This window comes from Notamacropus eugenii, chromosome 1, assembly GCF_028372415.1.
Source record: "Notamacropus eugenii isolate mMacEug1 chromosome 1, mMacEug1.pri_v2, whole genome shotgun sequence".
NCBI classification, from domain to species: Eukaryota; Metazoa; Chordata; class Mammalia; order Diprotodontia; family Macropodidae; genus Notamacropus; species Notamacropus eugenii.
In genome coordinates this window covers 243,727,464-243,754,811 of record NC_092872.1, presented here as the reverse complement: position 1 = coordinate 243,754,811, position 27,348 = coordinate 243,727,464, and the positions used below count along the sequence as shown (strand labels likewise).

The 27,348-nt window shown below is 43.0% G+C and overlaps 1 protein-coding gene across 1 annotated transcript in view; it reads right to left on the bottom strand.

The window, feature by feature from the left end:
* The window catches only part of HCN4 (hyperpolarization activated cyclic nucleotide gated potassium channel 4), a 69,170-nt gene extending 42,411 nt beyond the window's left edge, over window positions 1-26,759 (bottom strand). The window contains exon 1 of the mRNA XM_072624484.1: window positions 26,355-26,759. Coding sequence (XP_072480585.1) covers window positions 26,355-26,759 — 405 coding nt within the window. The remainder of the gene's footprint in view (window positions 1-26,354) is intronic.
* Between the last annotated feature and the right edge of the window lie 589 nt (window positions 26,760-27,348).

The following is a 27,348-nucleotide window of genomic DNA, read 5'->3' as shown; positions in this document are numbered from 1 at the left end:
AAGGGACTGGCGATGATACAGACATGAGGGAGACCAGAGCCAAATCCTCACTGTGGCTCCCAGCACTTCCCACTCCCGCACAGCCCACTCACTCTGACTATGCACAGGCTTCTCTGAGGAAAGAGAGAGACTTGGGGCTCCATTTCTACTCACTCATCCTAACACAAATTTGTGCCATGACAGTTTTGTAAGAGCTCTTAAGTCCAGTGTATATCTTGTCCATCCCAACAAAATGGAGCCTCTGTGGGGGCAGAAGTCTATAGGACTCAGAGAAATAAGTCATCATGAACTAGCAGGGGGATAGATTATCATGTGAAAGGCAATAAGTTGGGGTGAACAAGAGCACTAGTGTTGGAAGCAGAAGATACGAGTTCCAATCTGGCCAATAGCATTTGGTCTCTGTGTGGTCCTGAATGAGTTATTGTATTCCTTCCTCTATAAAATTGGGATGAAAATAATACTTGCAGCTAAGCATAGTGCATAGAGAACTGGCCTCAGAATCAGGACGATGTGGATTTGAGTTCTACTTCTGGCATATATTGGCTGTTATAGGGGCAGATTGGAGCCAGCTCAAAAGGAAAGCTGGTTGTTAAAATTTCAACATAGGCATTTACACCTTGGAAATAAACAACTACTGATTAAATCAGGGCTTGATTTATTATTTTGTTGATTGTTTAGACTTAAGAAAGTGATGTGAAAAAATGTGAATGAAGCAGAATAAACGTAAAAGTATGTCTAACATACAAAGCTGATTAAACATTTGTGAGTATACCTGGTGTGACCCAGGGTAGTCACTTTAATCAATCTCTCAGCACCCCAGGCAAAACTGCAGAAAAGGTATAGTCCTGCTTTGGCAGAAGAAGTTCCTCCCCTAGAACCCTCTGCACTGGTGACATTTGGGCCCAGTTCCCCCCAAATACTCACCCTACTTTTCTCACAGGACCCTTAGAAGGACAATGCTTCCTGAGATTTAAAGAACTACAGAAATGAACGGTGTTAATATGTAAGCTTCTCTGTGTTGTTGTCCATCTGCATTTTCAGGTCCATGGTTCTTCTGTCACAATTATAAGATGTCCCTTTTCCAAATCCCCAGAATACCACCTAACCTCTCCCCATCCCCCATGATCTCCCTAATAGCACAAGGCAGGGGAACAACACACAACTTCTTTTGAAGCCAGACTGACAGCCAGGAGGGAAGGAGGAGGAGTTCTGGTACCCTAGGAGGCCTCTGGGCCATCAAAGGCTAGGATGTAGAGATGTCAGACTTAGGCTCCTTCACTCATTGCCAAGCCTGGCAATCTGGCAATGTTTCCCTGACCACTGTGAAGACAGCTGGCCACAGGCAGGAGGACCATATGGGCACCAGCCACACAGTACTGTAGGTTGCAGGGACTTACCTGCAGGACAGCCTTGAGACACACATATGTGCTTGTGCTGGGATGGATGGGTGGGAGGAGGTGATTGTTAATCATCCACTAGAGCACTGGAAATGAACTATATTCTTGAATTCCAAACCTACTAGACCCTGGCATCCCCGAGGAGACTTTCTCTCTCTCTCTGTCTCTCTCTCTGTTTCTCTCTCTCTCTCTGTCTCTTTCACGCACACACACACACACACACACACACACACACACACAGACAGACAGACACACACACCTTCCTCTTTAGGACTTGAGGATTTGAGCTGTGAGGGGCATCAGAGGAATCGGAGATCACCTACTTTCTGAATGCTCAAACTTTTCAGGTGCCCATCTACCTTGGCTTTCACCTTGTAACCCCTAATTGATCTAAAAGGAAATAAATTCTAGAGATTACCATATATATGCACATAAGAATAAATGGAGGCAAAATAAGTTTTCAAAAATACTAGTAAAAATGAGACCTGTTGTTCAAAGGACACATCAAAACATTGTAATTTCACTGATTGGAAATCAGTTTTTAAAAATCAAAATCTCCCCTTGCAAGTCTTTTGTATTTCCTAAAGGGTATACACATAATTTAGTTCAACCCCTTCCTCAGACAAGAAAATTGAGGCTCAGAGAAGATAAGGGATTTACTCAAGGTCACCCAAAGAGTGAAAGACAGAGATCCTACCTCCCACTCTTACTATATGTGTGACCTTGGGCAAGTGATGTCATTGCTCTGGGCCTAAGTTTACACAAGAAAATGAAAGTTGGACTAGACATCCTCTGAGCCAAAGTCCTTTTGAATTCTAGATCCATGATACCATGAACCCAGATCTCAACTCCCAGGCATGTTTTGTGTTCTTTAAACTATTACAGAGATCAATAGAGGTATTGCCAGACAGTGTGAGGACAGGACAGTGTACTTTCTCTAATGTTTCCCCTCCCTGTGACTGATCTGAGTCTATCCCCTGAGGGTCCAAGAGTTCAGGTCCCTGCATCTCCCTCTCTCTAAGAAAGGTCAGCCTGGGAGAATACCCCCAGGCTTTCCCTGGGATCTTGTCAGATATCTGGCCTACTGCTTCCAAGGACCTTTCATCAGCTTTTCTACTACCAGAAGGGTCTGCTGGTGACTGATGACTAGGGCTAGGAAGATAGGGACCCCTGTGTCTGGCAACAGTCTATGGCAGAGAGATCTTGAGAAAGCCCATAGCATTCCGATAGCCCATTAGCCTTGCTCTCATACAATCTAATTAAAGGTGCCCTTGTGTGATAGCATCTGCAATGTGTATCTGCTGACTTCCAAGATGGGGAGGGGATGGACAACTCAGGCAGTCCAGGCGAATTCGGAGCCATCACTCACTGGGCTAGGAAAGGGGAGCCCACTCCAGGGATTTCCAGGGCAGCTGCTGTCCCCTGGGGTGGGGAAAAGGGACAGGCTGGAGAGCTCCAGAATAGCACTGTGGGAAAGCATTTTAATGACTAACATTTCCTGACTAGGCTGGTGACTCCTGGCGCAGCAGGAACCCCTCATCTCCACTATCACCTCAACAAGACTCTGGGAGGACCTGGGCAAAGAAACTGAAGGAGAAGGAAGGGGCCAGACCTCCTGCCCCTCTCCCTAAACTCCCTGTTGTTTTGGCTGGCTCAAGTCCCATGATGCACTAGCACTTTCCCCCTGGGTCCCCTGCACACACCCCTCATGCCACTGCTCTTGATATGCTCAGATAAATATAGAGTTTAGAGCTGGGAGGAACTTTAGTGGTCTCTAGTCCTCTCATTTTACAAGTGGGGAAGGTGAGGCATAGAAGAATGAAATAACGAGTTCATGGTCATAGAGTTAGTATTAGAACTAGAGTATGAAGACTACAAATCAGTGCTTTTCTATTGTATCATGTTGTCTCTGTCAGTTTAAATATCATAGCAGTCCCAGAAGACTCTCTCTTACACACACACACACACACACACACACACACACACACACACACACACACACTCCTACCCTAGCAAAGACAGAGAGCTTGCCCCCCACCCCAGTGACTGATGGGCAAGAGGAGGCTGGAGAGAGGAGACTTGAACACAAATTGTGTTCTTGGGGGAGGGGGCTGGTATTTTGCTCTGGGCCTCACTTATTGAGAATGTAAATAATTCATTTTGTCTATTTCTGTCCTCCTTCAATGAGAGACAGTCATTAGAATGCAGCCATCTGTATGTCCCCTACAAGTGTTTTCAGGGCAAGCACCAGGTGCTACTGGTGAATGGTCCACAATGCCTGGCCCTGAAAAGAAAGGAGCTGAATAATGGGCAAGGCAATGATTTTCCAAAGAGCCCTTTTCCAAAGGACTCCTCCCCAGTCGAAGTCTCCAGCCCCAACCTTGATATGGGACACTGATCCTGACCTGTCTCTTGGCCATCTCTCCCAGAATGCCCTGTTACCTCTCCACACCCAACAAGCCTAAAACTGATGCAAGGGGGAGGCACTGGGGGATGGACACCATGTTTCCTTTGGGAAACCACTTCCCCGTGAAGATGGAGCACACACAAGCTTTGCACAATCTAATTTTAAAAGAAAGATGGCAATCTTACTTTTGGGGAGGGAGGAGAATGGGCAAAGTGGCCCTTGGGAAGCCTGCAACCAGCACCCAGGAGAAGGAAACTGAGGCAGATGTACCCAACCGGAGGCTAGAGGATGGAAAAGGAAGCAACTGGGGCTAGTTATTCTGGTCACTCACCGTTCCATTCAGCAGTCAAGTGATTGGCTTTCTGCTGTCTTGTCTCATCTCTCCAATCAATCCTGCACTCAACAGCCACGTTAATCCTCCCAATACAGTTCTCATCTTCATTCCTCGCTCAAGGACCTTCAGTGGCTCCCCTTTGCCTACTGTACTGAAGTCTTAAAAATCCTCAGGCTGACATTCAATTCTCTCACAATCTGGTCCATCTCTCCTTGCAAACTTTTTTTTCCTTCAACCCAAAATCTGTCCTTGACTATCCAAACTGGGATCTCCACTGCCTCCCCCACACATCAGACACATCCTGAGCTTTTGCCCATACCTCTCTGCCGATCTGACGGGGTCATTCAAGACTCAGCTCCCAGCCCCCCGACATATAGAAACTTTTCCAGCCCACCCTGATCAGCCCCTTCTTCAAACTGTTCTCACTTGAAAAACTGAAACATAAATTTGATGATTACTTCTTCCCTGTTTCATGTATAAGTTTGTCTAATTATTCTTACATTTACTCCAGCGCTGAGTATAGCTTTGAGTATAGCTCAGTCATTTCAATCATGATGACTCTTTGTGACCTCATTTGGGGTTTTCTTCACAAAGACACTGGAGTGGTTTGCCATTCCCTTCTCCAGATCATTTTACACATGAGGAAACTGAGGCAAACAGACTTAAGTGACTTGCTAAGAGGCACACAGTGAGGAAGTGTCTGAGGCCAGATTTGAACTCATGTCATCTTGACTCCAAGGTTGACACTGTTATCTACTACACCAAATACTGAACACATAATAAGGACTATGAAAAACAACTACTGATTATGAAGGCATTCAGAGTATCATAGATTTGAGGACTGGAAGAGACTAGAGGGCATTAAGTCCAATTTCCTTGTTTACAGAGGAGGAAACTGCAGTCCACAGGGGTCAAGGGACCTTCTCAAGATCATACAAATAAAAGTTATAGAACTAGAGTCTGAACCCACATCTCTGACTCCAAATCCAAGGTTCTTTCCCCCATACCAGGGTGCTGGTATTGCTAATAGTGGTGAAGACCGTAACAAGGAACGCAAGATTTTCTAGATGTAAAGAGACCTTTAGTTCATTCAGCCCAACCTTTTCTTTTTCTAGAAGGGAAAACTGAGGTTTAGACAGAAGAGATTGGTCTATGGACATGAAGATGACAAGTGGCTGAGCCAGGATTTGAACCCAGGGCTTCTGAATCCAAATCTAGTGTTTCTTTGTTGACAGAAATGATGATGAGAATGAGAATCATGATGCTTATTCAACAAATGCAACTTATAAAAAAATGTAAGCACTAGGCATGAAATAGTCACCATGCTCAAGGAGTTTACATTATACTGGAGGGTTATAATAGGTAACCAGATAGCCAAATACAAGGTAATTTGAGAAGGGAAAGGATCATAACAACTAAGGGGATCAGAAAAAAGCTTCCAATGGGATGAAGCACATCAGATGAACCCAAAAGGAAGTCAGGGATTCTAGGATGCAGAGGTGCAAAGGGAGTTCATTGCAGTCAAGGGCAAGTGGAGTGAGGGAGAGAAGAGACTGCTTGTGCAAAAACTGGTAGCAGAATATGGGGTCCTCAGTTCAAGGAATAGCAAATAGGCCAGTTTGGCTGCAATGAAGACCGTGAGAAAGGGGAATAATATATACCTGGCCTAGAAAGGTAGGCTGAAGCCAGATTTAAAATATCAACCTGAAGGACCTGGAGTATAACCTAGGAGCAATAGGGACCCCCAGAAGGCTCCTAAGCAAAGGAAAGAGACGTTCTCACTCATGCTCCAGGGAGACTATTTTGGCAGTTGTGTGGATTAGAAAAGGGAGAGGGACAGCTAGGTGGTAGAATAGCTAAGGCACTAAGCCTGGAGTCAGCAGAGACTTCAGTTCAAATTCAGTCTCGTGTACTTACTAGCTATGTGACCCTAGGTAAGTCATTTAACCTCTATCTCAGTTTCCTCAACTGTAAAATGGGAATGATATAGCACCTATTTCACAAGGTTATTGTGAGAATCAATTGGAATGATATTATGATGACTTACCACTGTACCTGGTGAATAGTAGGTGCTTAAGAAAGGCTTGTTCCCTTTCTTAATTAAGAGATTATTGCAGTGTTCCAGATAGGAAGTGGCTGGTGGCTGTGTAAGTAAAGAGAAGAGGACAGAAAAAGGGAGATGTGGTGGTAAAATTGACAAGATTTGGAAACTGATTGGAGACAGGGGCTGAGTGAGATGGAAAAGTTCAGGAGGATGCCAAGGTTGCAAATCTGGGTGATTGGAAAGTTAGCAGTGCCCTCAAGGGATGTGAAAAAGGGCCATGGGACCAAAAAGGTGGCAAATTGGACACGTTCCCCGGTCCCTATTAATTCTGAGCCCCTCCCTCCCCAAGGAGATTTATGGACCAGGTGTAGGTCCACAAATCCAGAGAATAAAAAAGGGTAAAAATCTTTATGTATCAACAAAGGAAAATGAAGCAGAGAGAGGACAAATGACCTGCCCAGGATCACTCTAGTAAGTGTCTGAGAATGGATTTAATAGATTTAAACTCGGGTCTCCTTGACTCCCAGTCCAGTGCTGTATCTACTGTGCCACCTCCCCATAGAGAGCAAGGACTGAGGTCAGCAAAACCTAAGTCTAATAACTTAGGAAGAAGATGAGGCAACTTTGCAGAAAGTTGTGGGTGTAGGGGCAGGGAGAATTTACTAACCAGCATAGGAGGGAGGGGGAAAAAGGAAGTGATTGGGAAATATTAGGGGAAAAAGCTAAAATACTAAAGATTTCAAGATGAAAAAAATTCAATAAAAATTCAGATCACAAGCAGACAAACCAACAGAGAAGATCCTAAAGCTAGAAGGATGAGTACTAAATCCTCAAAGAGATCAAAAAGCTTTTGTAACAAATATTATGAAACAAAGGAAAATTGAACCAAAGCCTGAAAAAACACAGGATCCTGTGGAATTCTAGGAGATCATGAAAAAAACAAGAAATTTCAGAATGGTTCAAAATGGAAAGAAGTTCATAAGAGAAGAAATTAGGAATAAATATATGTCAGAACTTGATTCTCAAAACAAAAAGGAAAAAAACCTCAGTTAGAAATCAAGCGAAAGAAGAATTGATAGCATAGAGTTTCTTCTCAGATGCAAAAGAGATGAACAAATTTATATTATAAAAACACTAAGTGGAGGAAAATCTGGAAGAGAACAAAAAGGAAATTAAAACATCATGTTCATACAAGTCAAAGACACTGACCTTGAAGACTGGATGTGTAAGGACATCTTAACGATCAGCCAGTCAGTAAATAATTATTAAGCTTCCACAATATGTCAGCCATTATACTAAGCACTAGGGATAAAAACAAGGCAAAACACATCTCTTGTCTTCAAAGAGCTCGCAGTTTAATGTGGGAGACAAGCAAATACATACAAAGTTATATGTGGGATAAATAGGAAATAGTTAAAGGAGGGAAGGCACTAGAATTAAGAGGGGTTGAGAAAAACTCCCTATAAAAGATAGGATTTTAGTTGGGAGGTAGAGAGGAGGAAGGAGAATGTCCAGGCCTGGGGAACAGCCATGGAAAATGCCCAGGGCAGAGACATGAAGGGTCTTCGTTGTGGAATAGCTAGGAGGTCAGTGTCACTGGCTGGTAGTAAGGTGTAAGAAGACTGGAAAGGTGGGAGGGGGTTAGGCTATGAAAGGTCAAACAGTGCATTTTGTATTTGATCCTGGAGGCAATAGGGAGCCAATGGAGTTTATTGAACAGAGGGATAACATGATTAGACCTTCATTTTAGGAGAATCACTACTGGCTAAATGGAGAATGGAATGGAGTGGGGAGAGACTTGAGGTGGGCAGGAACCCCACCCCCCATCAGGCCCCAGAAGTAATCTAGGTGTGAGGTAATGAAGGTCCAGCAGTGTCAAAAAAGAGAAAGGGATATGTTTAAGAGATATTGCAAAGATGAAATCAGCCAACTTTGGCAACAGATTGGAGTGAGAGTGAGGAGTCGAGGATATGGAGAGAGGAAGGGAAAGAGAGGGGGGGGAGAGAGAGAGAGAGACAGAGAGAGACAGAGAGAGAGAGAGAGAGAGAGAGAGAGAGAGAGAGAGAGAGAGAGAAAGGAAGGAAGGAAGGAAGGAAGGAAGAAAGAAAGAAAGAAAGGAAAGAAAGAAAGAAAGAAAGAAAGAAAGAAAGAAAGAAAGAAAGAAAGAAAGAAAGAAAGAAAGAAAGAATCTAGGATGGTTCCCAGGTTTTAAGCCTGAGGGACCAAGACACAGCCTAGGAGAAGGAAAAGAAAGCATGAGAAAACTGGAAAGATAAGATGAAGTTGGATTTTGAAAAGCTTCAAATATCAAATGAAAGAGTTTATATTTGCTCTTGGATGTAATAGGAAGCCGTGAGAGCTCCTTGAGTCAGGAGGTGACATGATCAGATATATTCTTTAGAAAAATTCCACTGGGAGCTGATGGGCAGGAGCATGGAGAGACTTGAGGCATAGAGACCAGTTGGATGGTTATTACAGCAGTTGACATGAGAGGTCATGGGGGCCAGGACTAAGATGGTGGCTGAATATGGAGAAAAAAGGGAACAAATATAAAAAATGTTGTGAAGGAGCTTCGGGAGTAACTGGATTTGTAAGGTTAATGAGAGGAAGGAGTCAATTATGAAAATGTCTCAAACCTGGATCACTGGTAGAATTGTGGTGCCCTGAATAATGATAGGGAAGTTTATAAGAGGGAAAGTTTTATGGGGAAAGATAATGAATTCTGTTATAGACTCATTAAATTTGAGACACCTATGAGACATCTAATTAGAGGTGTCCAAAAGGCAGTTGACTATGAGGGACTGGAACTCAGGAGAGAGACTAGGGCTGGAACTCTAGATCTGGGAATCATTATGTCTGTTGGAACTGATGAGACACCCAAAAAAGATAGTACAGATTTACAGAGATAGTAAAGAGAAGAGGGTCCAGGGCAGAATACTGGGGGGACACCCATAGTTAGTGGGCATGATCTGGATGAAGAACCAACAAAGTACACTGAAGGGTGGTCTGATAGGTGAGTGAACCAAAATAGAAGAGGTTCATAAAAACCTCAAGAGGACAGAGTTTCCAGGAGGAAAAAAGTGGTCAACAATGTCAAATATTGCAAAGAGATTAAGAAGACTCAGGTTTGATAAAAGGCCATTAGATTTGCCAGTGAAAGGAAAAGAAATGAAGACACTGGATGTGGACATCTAGCTTTCTGAAGAAATGAAATAAGGGAATGAGATAGGATAATAGCTGGAGGGGGCAGTCTGACCTAATGAAGCTTAAAGATAAGGGAGATATAGGCATGTTTGTAGAAAGTAGAAAAGGAGACAAAGGGTAATAATATAATTGAAAATAAGAAAGAGAATGGGGAGGATGATGGTGGTGCAATTTTTCTGGAGAAGTCTGGAGGATTAGGATCAAAGGTTCATGTAAAGATATTGGCTTTGGTAAGGACAAGTGCCGTCTCTATCAAGACTGAAGTGAAGTGGAGTGGGGGAGGCATCTAAAGCATATGAGATGAGAAGAAGAGAAAGGAAGCTCAATATTTTTTTCAGTGATCTCAGCTGGCACGGTACGGGCAAGGAGTGCCCACACGAAAAACTTGAGAAGAGGCAAGAAAGTTTGGAACAACATATCAATGAATATTTCTCTTGCAGCAGTGAGGGCCCAGTTTATATTGCAAACACAACTTTGTAGTGGGCCCAGTAGGAGTTTCAGGTTTTCCTTCTCATCCATTCGACAGCATATAAATAGGAGTGAAGTAGCTATGTGGTAGGATAATCTAGAGTTGAGTTTTCAATTACATTGTAATCAAATTATGTGAAATAAAAGATAATTTTAATTACACAAAAATAAAAAGCTTTTACATAAATGAAATTAATACCACTAGGACTAGAAGAAAACAGTTCACTGGGGGTGGGCTGGGGAGGGAAACCTTTGTATCATATATCTCTGATTAGGATCTGATATGCAAAATACATGGTCAACTAACAGAAATACAGCAAAATTCATTTTTTAATAGATAAGTGGTCAGAGGATATGTACAGTTCTCAAGAGAAGAAAGGCACGCTATGAACAACTACATGGAGTGCTCCAAATCACTAATTTAAAAATGCTAATCCAAACAGCCCTGAGGTTTCACCTCCTACTCAGAAAATAGGCAAAAAAAATGGAAATAGTCAATATGAGAGGTGTTGTAGAAAGCCAAACACCCTAATGTATTGTTGGTAGAGCTGTGAATTTTTCCCACCGTTCTGGAAAGGACTTTGAAATCATGTACAAGGAGGGACTAAAATGTCCATACTCTGACCCAGAGATTCTACTGCCAAATATATACCCCCAAAATGACAAAAAGAAGGCATCACCTTCATGGTAGAAAAAGACCTGGAAAACGAACATAATCCTACAGATTAGAAAATGGCTAACCAAGTATATTATGTTAATGTAATGTAATATTACTGTACTTTAAGATATGATAAATATGATGACTAGAGAGAAGCACAGAAAGACTTACATGAACTGATGCAGAGTAAAGTAAGAGTCAAAAAATTCAAATTATTAACAACCATATAAATAAAGAGAATAACCACTAGAAAATGATCAAAAGTGAATGTTAATAGCAAAGAAGAGATATGAGAAGACAGAAGTCCACAGGTGTGGAATATTGTATATATACATTTTTTTGACATATTGATCAATTTTTTTGATTGGTTTTTCTCTTCTTTCACTTTTTCTTTTTTCTCCCTCTAAATAATATTATGGAATGGCATTTTGGGAAAGGGTAATGGAGGAATACAGGGAAAAAACATGATGATGTAAGAACAAAAGATAACTAAAAAATTTTATTTTAAAAAATATGAATACAGAGAAGCATAGGAAGACATATGAATGGATGAGAAGAGAAGTATACAGAACCAGGAAAACATTACACACAATAACTACAACAACGTAAGGGGAAAGAACAGTAGCAGCAACAATTTAAATGTTTTACAATTATAATGACCAAGCTTGGGATATGGGAAAAAACTTCTGCCTCCTCTTTTCGGTATGGAATACTGCATATAAGAGTAGACTTTTTTGATATGATGGTTATTTTTGCTGATTTTGTCTTCTTTTCTGCATAATAAGGGATTTCTGGGAAGGAGAGAAGGAGGGACAGTAGGAAATAAAGTTTAGTAAAAACAAAAGATATCAATACAATTTATTTTAAAAACAGATATAGGGGAACTTAAGAAAAATATATATATAAAAGGGAAGATAAAGAATTCTATTAAGGATATGTTGAGTTTCAAACGCCCAAGAAACATGTATCGGGTAGGCAGATGCCAGTGAGGGACTGATGCTCAGGAAAGGGATGAGGGTTAGAGATATTGATTTGTGAGTGAGCTGCTTAAAGATGATATTTAAGCCTTAGGGAGCTGATGAGATCATTGAGAGTGAGTTTATACAGGGAAGGAAGAAGGCCTGGGACATAGCTGTTAGGTACTTAAAGACTGAGACATTGATAATGATCCATCATAGTCAACTGAGAAGCATTCAGACAGGTATAAGAAGAAAGCAGTGTTACAGAAATCAAGAGCCTGTTAAATATCCAAGAGGAAGGCGTGATCAATATTATCAAAAGCTGTGGAGAAGTCAAGTAGAATCAGGGCTGAGAAAAATCCATGGGATTTAGCAGTTAAGTGGTTGGTAACCTTGGAGAGAGCAGTTTTAGTGAAGTGGCCACATGCCAGATTGCAAGGGATTCAGAAGTGAGTGGGAGGTGAGACGATGGAGTTGATAAGCATAGATGACTCCTCTAGGAGTTTTTGAGGAGTTTATGAAAGGGAGAAGGAAAAGGTGAAAACTTGAGGGCATAGCATGAGCAAGTGAATTTTTTTTTAAGAATGGAGGACCCCTGACTATGTCTGTAGGTATTAAAGAAGGAGCCAGATGAGAGAAAACAATGGAAGGGACAAGTATCCGGATGAGTTGAAGGTGACAGTATTGTGCTAGGTAGGGCAGTAGGTGATGCAGTGGGTAGCACACGGGGCTTGGAATCAGAAAGACTCACCTTCCTGAGTGCAAATCCAGCTTCACACACTTACTAGCTGTGTAACCCTGGGCAGGTCTCTTAACCCTGTTTGCCTCAGTTTCCTTATCTGGAGGACGGAAAGGGCAAACCACTCTAGTACCCAGCAACACTGTGCTAGGGGCCAGAGAGACAAAGAAAGACAAAAACACAATCCCTGACCTCAAGGAGCTCACCTTTTATTGGGGTAGACAAAATACAAAAAAGTACACGTAAGGAGTGATGAAGGTGCTGGGAATTATTGATTATGATGATACTGACATTGATAAAGGTGAGGGTGACGATGGTGAGCTTGAGAGTCATGGTGAGGCAGATTTCTGCTCATCTGAGCAATCTTGGGTTATCAATGTGGCCTTCCTGGAAAGGACAAAGACAGGGATGATGTCAGCTTAGGAAGAACATGTGTCTGGCAGGGTTGTCCAGAAGATGCTCACAGCAATGCCCCAACAGAATGCCAGGCACCGTTGCTGAGTGCATGGCTCCTTGTTGCCAGGAGAAGATGCAAACCCTCAGGCAATGCCCCCTGTGGACCCAGGCACCAGGAGGCTTGTGTGTCAGCTGTACTTGGCAAATATTTGCCCTGCTCTTTCTACTTCATTAAAACCTCCTTTTTATGATGGTGGCTAAGATAGGAGACATCTCTCTGATTGGCTAGAAACAAAGTTTCATGCCCAGCACAGCAAGACTACTTCTAGGGGAGGACCTCAGTCCCCTCACTATCCACACCATTCTTCTGTTGGACACATGGACCTCTGGCCATATCCATCCTCTCCAGCATTTTGTTTCTGTCATTTTTCAAAGAGGCATCTCCAGGCTGGACATCTGGAAAACTTCTTAAGAAGGAGATCCATCCCAAAGAGTTTAGAAATAACTCCCAGAGAAACAAGATGTTCCATTTCTTTGGCGGTCTTCAAGCAAGGGTTATGTGTCCTCTTGGAAGGTGTAGTGTGGAGGGAACCCTCTTCTAGCCCAGTTTCACTTTTGAAGGTCATTATGTAGTTATATTCTCATTCCCCTTCCCTCTGCAATCCCAACGTCAAACACAGGGCTGGGGTTCCCGGTGCCTGGACTGGTCCTAAGCCAACTCTCAAGAGATAGTAACTTCTTTTCCCTAGGACCTAGTTTCACCTAATTGACAAGCAATAATAACAAGAGCTCACACCTTATAGAGTGCTTTTCACAAAATTCCAATGAGATAGAATGGATGTTATTAGCTCTGCTTTACAGATGAGGAAACCAAGACACCAAAAAATTAAGAGACTTGTCCAAGGTTGATCCAAGGGGGTTGAAATTAGGATTGCATGAGGTTTTTTGACACCAGGCCCAGACTTGTTTCTATTATAACCCACTGCTAAGACAATGAGGAAGGGGAATTGTTTTTAGAACTGAAGTTCTGTATTAAACAGAGCACTTTCAAAAACTGAGTCAGAGTAAGTGGCAAACCCATATCCAAGAGAGCAGCTTGGAGACAGCAGGTCCCATCTAGGTCCCAGAATTTACTTTGAGACCTGTCCAAGTGCTGACTCCTGGACGAGGGTAGGGGAGGAAGGCAGCCTGGGCTATAGCCACAACATGCTAAGCAGGGCAGGGAGGGAACTGGGGGCCATGGTGTATCAGCAGAAGCAACTGGTAGTGTTTAATTAGGAGAGGAGAAAACAGGGCAGGTGTGGTAGGTGCCTCTAAGTATCTGAAGACTTGTTACATGGAAGAAGGACCAGATTTATGCAGCCTGGCTCCAAAGGGCAGAATGAGGAGTAGTGGTTAAAAGTTAAAGGATGCCAATTTCAGTTTGGCCAAAGGAAACACTGTAAAGATGATCATCATCCAAAAGTGGAATGGATTACTTCAATAAGTACAGAATTCCCCATCACTGAAGGTCTTTAAACAGAGGCTGGACAACAACCTGATAAGAATACCATAGAAGAGACTCCTATTCAGATACAGGGTTGATGCTCCTTCCAACTACTGGAGTCTGATTATACTTTGCCTCCTTCCCACTGTTACCTCTGCCTCCTAGAGATACCCAGTGAGCACCTTGAGGGCAGGCACTTTTGTGTTTGTATTTGTATCAGCAGTGGCAGAGTGGTATGGTGAATAGAGAGCCAGCCAATTCAAACTCTGTCTCTAACATATATTGTCTATGTGAACCAGGGGGCAAGACATTTAAAGTTCTCAGTACCCCCAACCCCTGGCATCTCTCTAAGATGTAATTGTGAAGAAGATGCCAACTTGCACTGAAAGAGGAAATCCCCCACTGGGAGCTCCCCTCACAAATAAAATCACAGGTTTGATATAAAAAAATCCATAGCATCTGGCAAAGAATGGACATGTAATACACATTTGTTGAATTCATACAGTGTGTTATCAAGTCCTGGAACCCTTCTCCAGGAAGCCTTGTCCCAAAGAGCCTGAAATTCCTAATTCAGTTCCTAATCCTCAAAGTCTTGTTTGGAATCATGGATCTTTGCTTCTGGTTCTGGGGGAGAGGTGGGGGGGAAGGGACTATTTCAGTTTTGCCATCCCCAGGACCAGGCATATAGTAGCCATATCAAAAATGTTTGTTGATTGATTGATTGGATCTTCTGGTCAGGGGTCAGCTGGCTGTTCTGAGAGAGAGGACTGAGGGAGGGAATTATCATCAAAGCAAATTTCCCTTCCCATCACACATGAGATCTTTCCACTTACTCAGTAGTGGGCCACTACTTGATTGATAAAAATCATGACATTAGAGATGCAATGGAAAACATCCAGGAGATAACTGAAGCAATGAGGGATCAGATTGGCCCAAAGCCTCGGTGGCAGTGGCAGAGCCTGGACTAGCCTCAGGTCTCCCATGTAAGGACCTCTCCACTACACCACAAGGAAGAGGGAGAGGAAAGGTCTAATGGCCACCTGCTGGGGGGGGGGGGGAGCAGGGTGGCAGGAACTTCCAAAGGGGGACAATTGGCAGCTTCTATTAATAGCCTCTAACAAGCTCACACCCTTGGAGGGAGGACATGGAGCTTTGCTAGGGATAGGCAGTGAAGGAAAGAAGCTGACCTAGATCACTCCAGGACAAAGACAGAGGCAAGTGCTCCCAGACTCCAGCATCCTCCCACTCCCAGCCCATGTCACATGACTCCTGAGCATGGAGAGCTTGCCAATGCAGAGGGAGCTGGGGAAACAGGGGGGAGGGGGGAGATGAGGGAGAAGGGAGGGCCCAGCACCTGAGGAGGAGAGGGAAAGGGAGAGAGACAGCCTCAGAAGCATTCAATGATTCCCCAGCTACTCAGGAGACCCTGATTTCTGGGCTACCTCAGGGGCCCTGGGATTTCCAAAGAGGTAATCCCTTCTGCCCAAGAGAAGAAGCCCTAGAAAAAGCAGAGGCTCAAGGTCCCTGTGGAATGCCCAGTGCCAAGATATGAACTTGAAGGACAATAGAAAGGACTCCCTGCCTCCAAATCTCACTCCCCAATGACAACCGCGGGACCCAAATTCCACCATTAGGAATTAATTTCTTTGGTTCTTGAAGAAATTTTAGTCTCCAAGAATCTTTTGTGACCTGGGACAAGTCTCACCTATAATAATAGCCATTAACATCCCAGAAGGCAAATCTTCCTGTGCTATTACAATAGCCCACTGGTGGATCTGCCTGCCACAAGGCTCCCCCACCCCGCCCCATCCTCTTGTCACTCCCCAAAGCACAGGCTCTATCGTGTTAAACCACAGCAGATTCAAACGCAACACCCTCTGCTTGGCATTCAAAGCCCTTCATAACCTAGGCTAGCCTCTTTCCAGTCTTCTTGGACCTTAACACACACACAAACCACCCCCCCACTACCCACAATGCTACACACACATTACACACACACTACCCCCCACTGCAGACACACATTACACACACACTACCCCCCACTGCAGACACACATTACACACACACTACCCCCCACTGCACACACACATTACACACACACTACCCCCCACTGCAGACATACATTACACCCCCACCCCCACTGCAAACACACATTACCCCCCCGCTACACACACACATTACACACACACTACCCCCCACTGCAGACACACATTACACACACTCTACCCTCCACTGCACACACACATTACACATACACTACCCCCCACTGCACACACACATTACACACACACTACCCCCCACTGCACACACACATTACACACACTCTACCCTCCACTGCACACACACATTACACATACACTACCCCCCACTGCACACACACATTACACACACACTACCCCCCACTGCAGACATACATTACCCCCCGCTACACACACACGTTACACACACACTACCCCCCACTACAGACACACATTACACACACCCCCCACTGCACACACACATTACACACACATTATCCCCCTACTACACACACACACACACACACACACACACACACACACACACCCCACCTCCAGTGACACAGATTTCTCTGCTTTTCCACAAACAAGACACTGCATCTCTCTCTGGCCGCCCCTCCCTCCTGAGATGCTGTCCCTTCTCATCCTACCTACTGGCTTCCCCCTCTTCCTTCAAGGAGCTGTCTTTTTCAAGAAGTCTTTCCCAACCCCTCTTAATCCTGGTGCTCTCCCTAGTGCAATTATTTCCTATTTACACTAAAAGCACCAAACAATAGTTGGTCATTGTCCAGATCTGTTCGCTCCTTGTCTCCCACATGAGACTGAAGATGGCCTTTTGTCTCTCTCTATCCCCAGGGCTTAGCACAGTGCCTGGCACATAGTAGGGGTTTAATAAATATTTGTTAACTGACTGTACTCTCTAGGACAATACATGGCAGAAAAGTTGCAAAATTATATCTGGGAAGAGAGTTTTCTCACCTGGAGTTCCCTACATCCATGAAACCACAGGTCTTCACCCTCCCTCTACCTCCACAAAAAAGGCTGCATTTATATCATATTTGAAGTGTTTTTACATACATTATTACAGAATTTTGAGAGGCAGGATAGAGTACTGCAGAGGAAGCTGCCTTCAAAATCAGAATCCCTGGGTTCAGTTCCTACCCCGGACATATACTGGCCCTGTGACCCTGGGCAAGTCACTTAATTCCTCAACGTCAAGGCTTCTTTCAAAGACTAAAAGTTTACAGAAAAGGTGCTGATCTGCATTGAAGGAGAGACTTTCCTCTAAGGAAGCTACATAAACCAGTAAAATCATAGCTTAAAAATGTCACAGAATGTTAGAAGAGGCCTTAGAGATCTTGTATAGCAAAGGAAACTGAGAACCAGGACTCATCCAAGGTCACACTGTCAGCAGTTATTATCGGCAAAGGGAACGGCAGTCTGCAGATGAGGGTGGCTCAGGGAGGGGAGGGAAGAAGCCCCAAAGTGGGCTGGGCCTGCCCGCTGCAGGGCTGAAGTCAGGGGAGATGGGAAGCCCCAGTGCTCACAGGCAGTGAGGGAGAGGAGGTCGAGGGTCAGCCACAGAACTCAGCGAGACGCTAGCACTAATCGTAGAAGCATTGGCATCGATTGGCCATCACCCAGCAGAGCATGAGGTGACAAGGAACGCTGTGAAGAGCAATCCACGCTCAGGCAATGTAATTTCCGCAAAGGATAGAGTGGCTGGACGCTGTGGAGATAAGGGAGAAACCATAGATGTAATCGGCCTGGACTCCAGTGAGCCGTCAATTCCTGGCCACGTGAGAGCCTCCAAAGCAAGCAGCAACTCCACGGATAGCTTAAGCCCACAGCAGGAAGGGGAGAACATAACTGACCTGCCTGTTGGGGCTCAGATACCCCTCCATACCTACAAGGGGAATCCCCACCTGCCTCATAGAATCACAGACTCACCAAATATCTGCATGGGAAGGGACAAACAGCAGGTCAGGATGGTGGGTAGAGTGAGTACTGGCCTTTCAACCTACTAACTGTGTGACCATAAGCACACCACTTAATAGCCAGGATCCTCAGTTTCCTCATCTGCAAAGTGGGGATAGTAACAATTGGATAATCCTTGTGCCTCACAGGATTGTATGAGGATCAAGTGAAATGATGTTTATAATCCCTCTATGATACAAACATCAGCTATTGTTGTATTTGGGCCCATTTCCCAAGAGTTATGACACAGGTGTCCCAGAGTTCTCACTGGGACAATTTCAGAAATGAACTGTGACCCAGATGCTCAGAAACAGAAAGCATTCAGGGAGAAAACTTAAATAAATTCTGAAAAGTGGTATGAGTGAAATAGACCATCCTCTGACTCCATAGAATGGTGGGCAAAACCATAAGTTTAGACTACGTTCAAATCCTGGCTCATATCCCTTTCAACCTGGATGACCTTGGGCAACTTACATTATCTCCTGTTCTTCCAGTGTGAAAGGAAGGAGATGAAACTAGAGGGTGTCTAATATTCATCCCACCTCTAACATGCTTTAATTTTTGATTCCCCTCTGATTGAGCTCTGGTGGTGGGGGCTGAGAGGACATATTTGCTAGCAGCAGGGGATGCTGAGGTCCTAAGCAGGGGAAGAGAGAGGAGTATGGGGTTGACTGGAAACAACTTCAGCCCCTGGGAAACAGCAACAGGAACCACATGCATCTTTTGGTTAAATAAGTATGGAAATGGTTTTGCCAATCTTGGGCAGTCCCAGTAGACTCTAGTGGCTTCACTAGCACCCAAGGGCCTGTAGGGGATATAGAACCAAGCACTTCACTACCAAGACTGCCTGGCTCTGTGAGCTCCTCATCCAGTCATTATACCTCCTATCTTTGTCCTCAGCCTAATAATGATACATGGTCTGGGACTTTTGCCTAGGGAAAAAGAAGAATCTAGTTCTAGTCTTGTTATGGAAATGGTATAGAGGAAAGAGTTCTGTATTTGGAGCCATCCCCATCCTGCCTCCTTATCAACCAATCAGCCAGTCAATCAAGAGCATTTATTAAATGCTAGGCATTGTGCTAAGTGATGAGGATACAAATTAAAAACAAAAACAGACACTGCCTCTGCAAGAAACTTCCTTTTTAATGGGGGAGACTATGTATAAATCAGAACATGCAAGAAAAAGAGAGTAGAGGAAAAGTAAGATTAGAGGTATGGCAATAGCAGCTAGGGGAAACGGGAAAGACTTTCTGGAGGAAGAAGCACTGGAACTTTGTTTTGAAAGAAGCCAGGATTCTAAGAGTTGGAGGTTAGGAAGGAGAGTGTCCCAAGCTTGGTAGACAGAAAATGTAAAGGCATGGAGATCGGAAATAGACTGAAGAACAGTTAGTAAGCCAATATGATTGGACTATAGAATGTGTGGTGGGAAGTAGATCCGGGAACCACCTGTCATCTGAAGAGAAATGATCTTTGAACTCATGGAGCTAATGAGATGAACAAGTGAGAGGACAATGAGAAATGAGAAGAAAGTCCAGAAGAGAGTCAACCTTTGGGGAAATGAAAGGGCATGTCATGAAAATCCAGCAAAAGAGACTGAGAGGGAATAGTCAAACAGAAAAGCAGAAAACTAAGACAAAGTAGAGTCCATAAAAAAGCAGAGAGGAGAAAACATCCTGGAGGAAAAGGTGATCAATAGGGTTTAACGTTGCAAAGACAGATAGAGAATAACTCTAAGAGTTGTCTATCTGGACAATGGGCTTTCTCCAGATCCACTTAGTTTTCTCCTCTAGGAAGAGTTAAACTAACTTACTTTTGACTTACTTAAGAGACTTTACAGTGTTCCAGAACTTGATGTAATCATCCAGCAATAGTAGTTGATCAATCAACTGGGACATCTGGAAGACCTCATTAGCAATAGGGAATCTCTCTCCCATTTGGACTCTGGACAAACCAACCTCTGGAAGGTTGATGGCCCTTGTTTTAGGTCTTGTTTGACATTTATAATCAGAAACTTGTCAAATAATGTTATCTCTGCCTTTACATTTCACAAGGAATCTTCTATAATTTTGAAATGCATGAGAACTACTCTGTTGGAGAAGAGCCTCTAAGGGGCCTCTTTTTCCTACAAAATCAAATGCTTTTTTAATAGTCAACAAATAATGAGTATAGTTTCATCTTGCCACCTTTTATGTCCTATCATATGTGAAAGGCTGCTCCTTTTATTTCTCTTTATTAAGGATACCCCCGATGCATGTGCAGATTTTTCTAAAAAATTTTACAGCAATTAGGAAGTAGAAATTTGGAGAAGTAGCTATTGTTATTTTCTCCATAATTTTTTATCATAATGATGAGGTCAAAGATAAGGCTATGTTCTACGCCTTTAGTATCCTCTTTCCTGCCTCTACTTCCTGTAAAGAAGAGTCAGGAGTCAAAAGTGGTTGCTCTACGGTTACTGATGAAGAAAAAGATCCTTACAGATCTTTTCCATTTTCTGTCTGTTGGCTCTTTTTCCAGTTTAAATGCCTTTAGGAAGATTTTGACAAGATAGATCTCTCAGCAAGTTTTCTGCAAACTTGAATGCTAAGGTATTGATTAGGTGCTTCTTTGTTCAGTCATTTTAGTCATGTCTGATTCTTTGTGACCTCTTTTGGGGTTTTCCTGGCAAAAAAATAGTGTAGTAGTTTGCCATTTCCTTCTGGAGCTCCTTTTACAAAGATGAGGAAACTGAGGCAAACAGGGTGAAGTGACTTGCCCAGGGTTACAGAGTTAGTATCTGAGACCAGATTTGAACTTAAGTCTTCCTGACTCCAGGCCCAGCACTCTATCCACTGTGCCACCTACCTGTATATCATTAAGTGCTTATCATGGGTCAGGTATTGTGCTCAGCCCTGGGAATATAAATGCAATTGAGCAAAACAACCCCTCCCCTTAAAAAGAATATGTTTTAAGGGGAAAAGACACATAAAAAACAGATTAGTAAGTATCTAGCAGTATGGTTGGCAGTTTGCTAAGCAAGAGGCTGAGTACTAGACAAGGCGAGGTGAAAGGTCACCTCTCAAAGCCCAGTGTCTCAGGGGCTGGGTCCAAGTTTGGTGAAAGGTGGATGAGGATAAAGATGATGGCTGGAGTGTGGGGAACAATTTAGGAGCTACCTGGGAACTGCTCCTCACTATTGAATAAAGCGATAATCTTCCACCATTACTGTCCATGAAATGATACCAATAAATTTATATTCTAATCCAATCTATTCTTGCTCCTGGCTGTCATTTGTTAAGGATTTCCTTTGTGAACTGGCTCAGCTGGTTTCCAGGACCTTTGGCTCGCTTCATTTACACCATTTATACCAGATAAATATCCTTAGGGAATGGAGATAATTCCTGTTTGTGTTTTTTCTTTTATCCATTTCCCAACATCTTGATGGTCAAGTTGTAGTTGCTCTAATTTGACATTATATCCTCACATTTTTATTTTTTCCTTTCATATTGATTTATCTTTGCTTTAACGAGTTGGTGGTCTCAGTGATCATAGACAACTATTTTGAAAATCAGTCAGTAACCAGTCATTTCTGTCTGTCAAAACAGAATCGATTTCATTTTTTATGATTCTTTTTTTGATGTTTTCAAAATCCAGGACAATCTGACTCTTCTTAAAGAAAGAAATTCATCATACAAAGCTTCGGGGTGATTTAATAATCTTGGATCTCTTGGCCTCTCTTATTTCTTACTGTCAAACCATATTTCCCATTTTTTCTGCTATCTCCCCTATAGACACCTCTGCAGTGGTCACTGAGTATTAAGACATGCAGTGATTTAATTTGGAGGATTCTATTAAGTCCTTCATAGAACTTCTCTACCTCCTTATCTCTGTAACAGAGGTTGCACATAAACTGCAGTTATTTTCATGCTGGTCTCTGTGTGTGTGTGTGTGTGTGTGTGTGTGTGTGTGTGCGTGTGTGTGTGTGTGCATGTGTGTGTGTGTGTGCAAATGCTTGTTATGAGCCCTGCAAATGCAAGATGACCAAATGTCCCAGGAAATCTTATTTCTTTTTTGCCTTTAGATAAAGCCAACTTAATCAACTTCTTTATTTGTCTCTCCAAGGAGAACCTGGGAGCCATCTTTCCATTTGGCTGCGACTTCTCATTTTGTCCTGTGGTTCTGTTTATGGTGAGAACATCAACATGGATGGGATTTAGGTCTTCTGTGGTCTGTGACCTCACTAACCATTGGATGAGGATCTCATACTTAGATAGTCTAAAAACCATGAAATTCTAATAAACTCTTTCCCTTTATTTATCTACCTGGCACAGACATTGCAGAAAAGAAGGGGCACTACATGGGGACTGAGGTCAGGAACAACTTCCCAACAATTGAAGCAAGAGTCCCTAATCTGGGCTCTGTGAACTTAAAAAATATTTTGATAACTATATTTCAACCTTATTGGCTTTCTTTCTATCAATATATATTTTGTGCATGTAACAACATTATTCTGAGAAGGGGACCGAAGGATACACCAGGCTGCTCAAGGCATCAATGAAACAAAAAAGGTGAAGAACTCCTGAATTAGAATTACATAGAAGTGGAAAGGCCTGCCTCAGGAAGTAGTGAGCTCCCCTTCTCTGGAAGTCTTCAAGCAAAGCTGGGCTACCCGTTGTCAGGTACATTAAAGAGGTAAGGGTTGGAACACCTTGTTCCTAAGGCCCTTCCATATCTGAGATACTATGAGATTATATTCTGTATTTTCCTTTGTTTTATGTGTTGCCCTGAAACAGGATCCATCACCAAGCTACCAGCCCATAGGTAACCACTCCATAGTTAGCCAGGCTTGTCCTGGGATAGCAGATAGTCGGTCGCTGGCCTGTGCTTGAAAGTTTTCCAATATGGCAGACCTGCCAGAACTGGCCCCTTCCTGGTATGGACTTCAAGAACACAAAGTCAGCTCCATTGACAGCCACAAGGGGCAGTACAATAGGACCTTATGGCACAGATATGTACACATGATCAAATACTACATTTATATATACGCATGCACATATGTGTTAGTACATGTGTATATATATTGGTTTTCTCTTCCTCATCATTTAGTAGACCCAACAGTTGCTTTCACCATGGAGTACTCACTTCCTAACCTTCCTTCCAAGGCTCCTTTTTTCTTTTCCTCTCCTGGTTGGACATTGAGACTCATCCCCCAACCCCACCTGTGTGGGAAGGAACCCTTGCTCTACTCCAATCTTCAAGTCCACATATAGCCCTTTCTGAGCAGGAGTGAGCTAAGACCCTCTAGCCAAGTTCCTCTCCATCTTGCTGAGCAGATATGGCAACTAACACCAGTTGGCTGAGCAGGGAGTCACCAACTACGCTCCTTTCGGTAAGATAGAGGATCAATGAGCCTTGCCATCAGTGCTGTTTATCATTATGTTCAACCTTTCAGTATACTCTAAGAATGACTGAGTCTTGCCATCTTCCCTAAAGCTGCACCCTTTGGACCACTGGAGTCTTCCATTTTCCCTGAAGCATTGTCTCTTACATGTATCATCTCCCCCAAGTAGAATATGAAGTCTTTGAGAGCAGAAAGCATCTTACTTTTCTATCAGTTTCTTCAGTGTTTAGCACAGAGTAAATACTTAATATATTGCTTTTTCATTCATCCATTAATTACTCTTCTCACAGGGGCAAATGTCTTCTTTTCTACATCAATAACTGGTCTCATCACAGAGGAGCCTGGATCATCTCTTCACTGAGGCTCAGCTCTCACAGGGCTCTGGACATGTTTCCCTCTACCCAACCCCAAAATGTCCCCACATATGAAACAAGACACAGGTTTGAGTTCCAGCTCCACTATTAGTTTACTGTGAGGCAAATTCCCCAAGTCTTGTCAGCAAGTGACAAGAAGGATAAAAGGTGGAAACTGTAGCAGGTGGGATGTGGAGGAAGGTGGAGGCTGATAGAGGGAGTCAGGGAGCTTTCTCAGGACTTACTGGTTCTTAATGCCAGTTGGTTCATGAGCTTCCTCTAAATTCAGGGCAACATAATTCACAACCCCTGATTGACAGTACTGTACTCCATTCCCTCAGACCATATTCCTTATCAAACAAGTAAGACTAATCAATAAAGGAAGGAGTTATGAGTGGAGTGAGGGTGTAGATGTGCAAGAGGACTGCATGATAAAGTGGAAAGATTGCTAAATTTGCAGTCAGAAGACCTGGGTTCAAATCTTTCACTTAACAGCTGTGTGAATTTGGGCAAATCACTGAGTGTCTCTGGGCTTCAATCTTATCACCTAAAAATGAAATTAGATTGTGTGACCTCTATGGTTTTTTCCATCTTGAACATTCTTTGATTCCTTGACCATGTATAATAGGGGAAAACTTGGAACCTGAGCCCCTGGACATTTGACCCTTGGAGAAGGTACTTGGCCCCATGAAATGTGGCTCCTTGAGTGCCAATATTAACTATTTACTTATCTGTTTGGAGAACCCAAAGGAATGGAGTGTGTGTGTGTGTGTGTGTGTGTGTGTGTGTGTGTGTCTAAGAGAGAGAGAGAGATGGTGAGACAGAAAGAGACAGAGACAGACAAAGACAGAGAGACAGAGATAGAGACAGAGAGAAGTAGGAAATGAGCTAGAGAGATGGGGAAAGGATTAGGAAAGGAAAAAAGAACTGAAAGTATAAGATAAGTAATGGAATGAGGAAGAAGGTACAGAGGATAATGGTAAGGATAGGAATGAGTAATATGGGGTAACAATGGTAAAGAAGTGTGTATACTAGGAGTGCAAGGGGGTACCACTGTTCCCTTTATGTGACTTAGGGACCCAGTGAAAGTGCAAGAATATACTTCACCATCTCATATTCTCACAGAGGTAGATAGTAACTATTTCTTTACAGCAGAAAATAAGCCATTATGGTCAATGAGGGCTCAAAGGTGAAGGAAATATGTCTCCAAACTTTGCCCCCTTTCTTCCTGATTTACTCATTTAGCCAGAGGCCTGGGCAGCCTGTATCACATTCTCTCATTCTTAATTATCATGAACATTTTTATGGTTTTAACTGGAAAGAAGGAGCTGCTGATGCCAGACCCTTAGGGTTTACTGATAAAAAGTAATTAGTCAGGTCCAAGGAAAATCAAGAAAAGGATTGAATGAAGACATCTATATATTTTCTTTACCTAATCATTTCTTTTAGAAGAAGCAGCTACGTGACATAGTGGATACAATACCTGGAGTTAGGAAGGTTCAAATCCTACCTCAGACATTTGACTTTGAGCAAATCATTTAGCTTCTTTCAACTTCAGTTTCTTTATCCATAAAATGGGGATAAGAGCCCCCACCTCTCAGGATTGTTGTGAGCATCAAATGAGATAATGATTGTAAAGTGCTTTGTAAATCATGAAGTGTTATATAAATTCTGGCTAGTACAATTATTAATATTTTCTAACTGAAAACGACCTGGTACAGTGAAAAGATCATTGGCTTGGAAGTCAGAGTACCTGGGTTCAGACCTCACCTCTTTCACCACCTGTGTAACTTTGGGCAAGTCACTTGGTATCACTGAGTCTCAAATTTCTCATTTAGTGTAAAGCACAGAATAAGTGTTAAATAAATGTTTGTTTATTAATTGAATGATTTGTAAAATGAAGGGATTGAATTAGATGGCCTTTAAGGTCCCCTTTAGATCTAAATCTATCAAACTATGATCCTATAAAAATCAGAACACCTTGGTCAGAGACTGGTGTGACCTTGGACAAATCACCTATCCTCAGCTTCTTGTTTAAAAATGGAGAAAACAATCTGTTATAAAAATTAAATGAAATAATAGATGTGAAAAGAAGAAATACACATAATGAATAAGGAGCTGGCCTCACAGTCAGGAAGATCGGTATGCCAGGTCACATGGCAAACTTATATTGATGTTGGGTTGTTTTTTTTTTTTTTTTTGTGGGACAGTGATCCACCTTCATCTTTCCTACATCTTGTGCTATCTCTTCTTACCTCTCTGGTACTTGCTGGAGCTATCCAAAGGAAGGTGCTGAAGTTCCTTGGCCTCAGACACTCCAAACTAGACTGAAACCTAGTGAGGTCAAGTTACTTGCCCAAAATTACATAGGTACCCATATACTCTGACTCCAAAGGCAATGGAGGAAGGAAAAAAAAATACCCCTACATGTCTCATTCTGATAGTCTACATTTTCCCACTGTTCCCCTTGTTTATCACACTTTCATTCTGTTAGTTTGAGACAGCCACATGATGGCACCTCTGGGGCCCTGACTCACCTCCTCCCACTGGTGGATGTAGCGAATGAGGCGGGAAAGGCGCAATAGGCGAAGGAGGCTCAGGATCTTGGTGAATCGGACAATGCGTAAAGCCCGAGCTGTCTTATAGAACTCAGAATCTATGCGTGTCTCCACAATGAGGAAGATGTAGTCCACAGGGATGGAGGAGATGAAGTCCACCACAAACCAACTCTTCAGGTATTTCATTTTGATCCTTTGAGGGTCCAGTATTATCTCCGTATTGTCCTCCACAACAATGCCTGTCCGGAAGTTGAGGACAAGGTCAATGAGGAAGAAAGTGTCTGAGACCACATTGAAGACAATCCAGGGTGTTGTATTCTCATCCTTGAAGAAGGTGATGCCCACAGGGATGATAATCAGGTTCCCCACCATCAGAAGCAGCATGGTTAGGTCCCAGTAAAACCTGTGCAGAGAGTGAGAGACAGGTCACTTAGGGAGAGACCCTGAGAGAGATGTTCAGACAACTAGAGAGAAAAATACAACAAGACACACCCACCGAAAGGACAAAAATAGACAGAGAAGAAAGAAAGATGCCAAGAGAACTATGGATGATACATAGAGAAATATAGAAACAGAGACACCAATAAGGCCAATGAAAGGGGAAGAGAATCACAGAGTCCCTCACCTTGAGTGCAGGAATCCTATTCTACCATTTTCTGAAATTTTTAAAAATCTTATCTTTCCAGGCGACCTTTCAATTCAATTCGATTTCTATTCAATTAGATTAGATTAGAGCCAAAAAAATTTAATAAATACCTACTCTCAGAAGAGCACTCTGCTAAGATGGTTGAGATTCCAAGTTTCGATAAGACAGGGTACCTAATTAAGTACAAGTGAGAGGCAGTTTTCTCCCTCAGCCCCATGCTGACAAGACCCCTTACTGGTTATGCCTGTCTCTCCACAGAGAGAAAAACAGTGTGAAAATAAACAAACAGGGACATCTAGGAGGGAGATCAGGAAATGTGGGAAAATC